The following is a 6,633-nucleotide window of genomic DNA, read 5'->3' on the forward strand; positions in this document are numbered from 1 at the left end:
AACATTGACACAAATTTGCTGCCCCCTAAGTTTCAAGTTGCTATTGTCAATTTGATTCCATATAGATAGACCTCAAAGGAGCAAATGTGCTCAAAACACATTCCTTACTAATTAAGCTAAACTATTGTTTCCTTTAAAGAAGACATCAGGGGTAATTTTGGCATAAAGATTATCTCAGGGCAGTAAGCTCAGGGGTTTATCCAGCTCTATGGCTCTAGAAAATCTGGATTCCATGAGAGTTTGAAATTCAGTTCTGCATTTCTCCCTTTTGACCAGGGTTCTTCTATAGAATCATTGAAAGAATTGTTCAGTAATAGTACTTGGGCACCATCCAGTTCTTCTGGTCTCACGGCAAAGGAGGTAGTGTTCATACCCACTAGGAACTCATTAAGTTTGACTAGCCAAGCACACTGGTGAGAAGGTGTTAGTAGCTAACAGTTTCTAACTCAGCATGTCAGGGATGTCCACGCTTTAACTGGAATCTCCTTGACCACCAATATGGAGTTGGCAAGTGAGGCCTTGGCCACCATGAGCATTCAGAAGGGTAGGTATCTGGAGTTATGGCTCCAAACCTTGTAGGTATGGATTCCTTCCTCCTCCACCTATTAGGAAAACAAACCCGTGGCCATTAAGTCTGCTGGCTCATGGCAACCCCATGTGTTAGAGTGTAGGGCTGCTCCATGCAGTTCTTGGCTGTAATCTTAACAGAAGCAGATCTTCCTTCCATGGCACTGCTGTGTGGGTTTGAACTGCCAACCTTTAGGTTAGTAGCCAAGCACAAACCATTGGCATCACCCAGGGACCTTCACCCACTCAGGAAAGGGGCCTTTGTACAGTGTACACAGGCTACTTCCCGGATGGTCTGGAAAGGTTTGTGGATGGTGAGGGTTGCTTTGGGGATGGAAACAAGGGTAAAAGCATCCTTTAAGCAGAATTTATCAAAGGGTTAAGACTAATGTGCAAACAGACGGTGATGATGGTTGCACAAAGTGGTGGATATGATCAACACCACCGAATTGTACACAATAATCATGGTTGAAATGCAAACATTTTGTTAGATGTGTTCACCATAATAATAAATAACCTGCACAGTGTGGGTGTTTTTGGTCCCCCAGCCTCTGTTCTTTTGGCGTTTCCTAGTGTCTGCTCAGATAAAGAACAGGCAAATCCAGGTGACACAAATGGAGGCTGGTGTCATAAGATGGATTGCTTTGCAGGTTCAGGGAGCCCAGAGGGATCCACTTCTCCAGTCCTGGGGAGCAGTGGGGGTGCAGCTGGTAGCTAGGCTCCTGTGTGAATCCTGGGAGGGAGGTTTCTGGCTCTGGTGGCTGAGAGGCTGCTCTGCCAGTGGATGTGTCCTGCATCCAGGTTGGGAGAGGAGGGCCTCCTTGCCTACACTGCTCTTCATGACCATCTTCTTCCTGGAGTCCTTGGCTGCCATGCTGCAGAATGGCTTCATGACGGCTGTGCTGGGCCGGGAATGGGTGCAGGGCCGGGCACTGCCCACGGGAGATGTGATTGTGGCCTGCCTGGCTGCCTCCCGGCTCAGCCTACATGGCGTGGCTGTCACGAACAACCTCCATCCACAACTCCAGCCCCAACATGGGCTACTTTGCCGTCCTCTGGAACTTCATCAACACGTTCACTTTCTGGCTGACTACCTGGCTTTCTACCTTCTACTGCTTGAAGATTGTCTCCTTCTCCCACCCCACCTTCCTCTGGTTCAGGTGGAGGTTTTTCCGCTCTGTGTCCAGGCTGCTGCTGGGGTCTTTGGCCATCTCTGCCCTGACCGCCATCCCCTCGGCCATCAAGAATACCATTGTGATTCAGATGGTAGCCTCCCTGCCACCCCACACCAATGACAGCTGGGCTGATTGGGTAAGGATTTTCAGTAGGAACTTCTTCCTATTCCAGGAGATACTGGCCCACTCAGTGCCCTTTCTGCGGTTCCTGCTGCCCACTGCCTTGCTTATGTTCTCTCTGCACCGGCATGTGGCCCAGATGAGGGCCAGTCAGCACGGGCCCCATGACCCTAGTACCCAGGCTCACACCATGGCCTTCAAATTGCTGGCCTTCTTCCTTCTCTTCTATATGTCCTACTTCCTGTCCCTGATTATGAGCGTACTGAAGATCACATCCACACAGTTCTACCAGTACTGGGCCTGAGAGGTGGTGGTCTACATCGACATCTTCCTGCATTCCACGATCCTGTTGCTCAGCAGCCCCAGGTTCAGAAGGGTCCTGAAGAACGGACTGAAGGGCTGTGGAACCTGGACAGAGAGAGGGCAGGTCCCTCCCAAGGGCTCAGAGCAGGAGCCAGTGCCGGGCTGAGCAACCTACGCAAGATGAGGAGGTGTAAAATGTTGACCCATCCTTCTCTTCTGTCCCTCCCCTCCTTCTTTCCTCACCCCTCCTAGGACCCCTATTATCCATTTCTATCCCTCTCTTCCCATCAGAAGGTGGTACAAACAGTTAATGTCAGCTGCTAACTGGAAGGCTGGGAGTTTGAGTCCACCCAGAGGGCTCAGAAGGAGGGCCAGTGGTGGCCCAGTGGCAGAATTCTCACTTTCCCTGCAGGAGACCTCCAGGCCAGTGCACCTCACGCACAGCCACCTCCATCCATCCATGGAGGCTGGTGTGTTGCTGTAATGCTGACAAATTTCAGTGGAGCTTCCAGACTAAGATGGACTCAGAAGATCCTATGTAGGTCATGAAATCTACTTCCCAAAACCAGCCACTGAAAACCCTAGAGAGCACAGTTCTACTCTGACACCCATGGAGGGCACTATGAGTCTGAATCACTCTATGGAAACTGATCTTTCCACCACTTCCCAGTCTGGGTCGCAGACCTGTGATGGCAGCCCTGTTCCTCCTAGACCTCTCAGGCTTTGATAGCTCTTCTCCAGATCTTTCCAAACTGAGTGTCATCTGGCCTGTACTTCCTTCAGAGACCTGTAGTAGCCATTGGTTAACTCTGTGGTCAAGTGATATTGGTGTGGATGGTCCAGGCTCTTCTGTTTCATGACACCAAGCACCCTCTCACCCTGGCCCTGCTCTCCATTCAATTTCTCTGCTTCAGCCCAGGGAAGCCTCTTTCAGCCTCCCATTATTTCTTCCCTCCAGTTTCCAGGTTGTTAGCCTACCTGGAACTTCCTCCTTCCATCCCTCTACTGGTCATCCCTCTGCTGAGCTCTACTGTTGCTGCTAGCTGCCACGAAGTCATCCCCAACTCACAGAGCTCCCTTGCACAGTGGAACGAAACATTGTGCAGACATACACCATCCCCATGGAACCTGCACCATCCTATGGGACCTACACTGTCGCCATAGGACCATCCCCATCCCCATGAGACCTGTGCCATCCCATGGGATCATCCCCATCCCCATGAGACCTGTGCCCTTCCCATGGGACCATCCCCATCCCCATGAGACCTGTGCCATCCCATGGGACCTACACCATCCCCTGGGATCTACACTGTCCCCATGGGACCTACATCGTCCCCATGATTTGTTTCAGATCAGATCATTGTGACCTTTAGGGTTTTCACTGGCTGATTTTCAGAAATAGACATACTCAGCCTTTCTTCCCATCCATCTCAGTCTGGGAGCTCTACTGAATGTCTTTAGCATTGTAGCAACACACAGCCTCCATGGACAGATGGGTGGTGGCCACTCAGGAGATCCACTGGCTGGGAATCAAACCTGCGTATCTTGCATGGAAGATGAAGTTTCTGCCACTGAATCACCACTGTCTCTCCCTCTGAGCCCTGTTTAAGACCAGCTCCACCCATGAAACCTTTCCTCTTGACTGTGTGGAAGGTCGAAGGCTTAGGAGACTCCAGGGCTACTGTTGGCCCATCCATGATTTCCTGCATTTGTGATGTGGTGAATTAAAAGGATGTGTTGGATGTGAAAACGGTTTTTGGTTTTGGTCAACACAAGACAGAGAAAAAAAACAAAGGAATGCTCTATGATATCTAAGTTTGCCAACTGTCAAAGAGATGGACTGACACAGTAGCTGTGACCATGGGCTCGAGTATGACAATGACTGTGAGGATGGCACAGGACCAGGCAGTGTTTTGTTCTGTTGTACATAAGGTCACTATGAGTCAGAATCAACTTGAAGGCATCTAATAAAGCAACACTCTTTGTGTGCCTGCCCAGGATTGTGGCCCTGGAGGGGCCAAGGTGGTAGTTTCCAGATTAGAGTGTTCATACCTAGGGTGTGTGCAAGAAGATTTGAGAATATCCACTTATATTTATTTCCATTTTAATTCCTATTTTGAGTACTTTTTATAATGTATGCAATGTACCAGTAAAGTTAGTACATGTATTTCAAAATAAAAGTCTACATGGTGGGGTGTATGTTATCATTTTTTTTTTTTTTGGTGGGGGGGGGATGGAATTCACTATATACAAGTATGGAGACCAGTAGCTTAAAAGAGATTGGAATAGCATCAACCATACTTAAGAAGGATTCAGATGTTAGAACTAGTCACAATGGGTAATCATAACAACACAGAACAGAGTCATGAAGAGTTTTCAAGTAAATCACCATCTTTATGGTAATTGGTCCAACAAGCCTGGGATGTTGAGGCTGCAATGTCAGCTGGAGGCTGGGCTGTGGCAGGAGGAGAGAAAGGATGGAAGAGAGGGAGCAGGGGAGGAGCCTCCACTTGGAAGAACGTGTATAAAGCTCTGAAGGGGCAGCTTCCCCTAGTGCTGCAGGGAGCGCAGCCTGAGAGCTGGGCTCCCGGGAATGAGGAGAGGTGAGGAGGAGACCAGAGCCCAGGGAAGCTGCAACTATGGCCACAGACCCATGGGGCCCAACAGTGGCATGTCCCATCCTGAGAACACGGCATCTTCATCATCAACAGTAACGTGCTTTTCTTTTGCATTTTTGCAGCCATGCCAGGGGGTTGACGACTTCTTTTAGGAAATGAGAAGGCATTGTGGGGACTGTGCATAGATGCCCACAGAAGGCTGGGTAGAGGCAGTGAAAGAAGGCCTGGCACATTTGTCATTCCCAGCATAGTAGACCATGTAATTGCCTCCTCTGTCCCTTCTACTCAACTGTAAGCAGCCAGGGGCTACAAAAATTTCCTGAACATTTTGAGATGGGGAGGAGATGGAGAAGAGACTCATATTTCTGGAACATTTTCACTGCAGTTTGAGTTATACCAGGCTGCTGGGCTTATCTCAGAGGCTTTTAATAAGTCGATGCTCCCAACCTCCCTTTCCTAGACTCTAGCTCACAAAAGCCCCCAAACTTTAGATGGCTCCATCTTGGCCAAGGATACAACTCAATGTTCTTACCAGACTTTCAAGGCCTCCTGTGCTCTATCCCTGGCCTACCTTTCCAGCCTCATATGCCACTATTCCTGTATATTCCAACTGGTGAGGTCCATGTGTATACCCACTGTTTATGTAGAAGAAATATATTTGCAACAAATAAGTCATTGGTCTTCAAAATTCTATCATGTGACCTCTAGAGTCATTTCTGTCACCAAGGCCATATTTTCCAACCACCGATGATTCTTCTTTGTTTCTAACTTTAGAATTCTAATCACCAGTGATAATCAACACATCTTGATTGCATTATTAGTAAATTTCAGATTGCAGAAGTTGGTAAACATCTTCACTTTCTTCATTTTGGCTTTAATGATTGGTTGTAAATTTGAATAAGAGTAGTGCTAACTGGTCTTCTTTATAAGCATATGGTCATTATCATATCACTGACAGCATTGTATTTCAGAATATATCTTGAAACATTCTTTGTGATGATGAATATGACACCATTCCTCTTCAATTTGCTGTTCCCAGCATAGAAGATCATATGACTGTCTGATTAAAAATGGCCAGTACCAGTCCATTTCAACTCATTAATGCCTAGGACAGTGATCTTTATGTGTTCCATTTCATTTTTGACAATTACTTCCAATTTTCTTAGATTCATACTTTGTGCATTCCATGTTCCAATTATTAGTGGATGTCTGCAGCTGTTTCTTCCCATTTTGAGTTATGCTCACCAGCAAATGAGGGTCCTGAAAGGTTTATTCCATCCACATCACTAAAGTCAACTCTACTTTGAGAAGACAACCCTTCCCCAGTTGTATTTTGAGTGCTCCCAACCTGAGGAGCCCATCTTCTAGTACTATAGCAGACAATCATTCAAGGCTCTTCATAAAGTTTTCCAGTAATACATCAGACAGTGTTTCACTGCTATTCATAAGATTTTCAGTGACCAATTTTTTGAGACTAAGGCTCTGTCATTATTCCTAGTCATAGCAAGGATTGTGAAGATGACACAGGACCACCCAGTGTTTAATTCTGTTGTACATAAGACCACTATGGGTCAAGTTGACTCAATGGCATCTGACCACAACAATACCACTATGCCCTCATGTCAATCCTCTGCTGTAGCCAGACTTGTCCAATTATTCCCTAAACATAGCCAATTTCCAACTTGTTTCCTGATGTGGTATCTCTTCCCTTCCCAATTACAAGACCATAAGTGGCTCAATATCTTCAGCCAAAACCAGACCAGGAGCTGATTGTGGAACAGACCATCAACTGCTCATATGCAAATTCAACTTGAAGTTAAAGACAATTAAAACAAGTCCAAGAGAGCCAA

General features: G+C 47.1%; 1 protein-coding gene across 1 annotated transcript; it reads left to right on the forward strand.

Annotated features, from left to right (window-relative positions):
* Positions 1-498: 498 nt before the first annotated feature.
* Positions 499-2,331, forward strand: LOC103210700 (taste receptor type 2 member 143-like). The gene is given in 3 exon segments (XM_007956615.2): positions 499-544; positions 1,369-1,579; positions 1,581-2,331. Coding segments are annotated over 3 exon segments (1,008 nt in total).
* Positions 2,332-6,633: the final 4,302 nt, after the last annotated feature.

Source organism: Orycteropus afer, unplaced genomic scaffold (genome assembly GCF_000298275.1).
Source record: "Orycteropus afer afer isolate SDZICR_OR568_19922 unplaced genomic scaffold, OryAfe1.0 scaffold00638, whole genome shotgun sequence".
NCBI classification, from domain to species: domain Eukaryota; kingdom Metazoa; phylum Chordata; class Mammalia; order Tubulidentata; family Orycteropodidae; genus Orycteropus; species Orycteropus afer.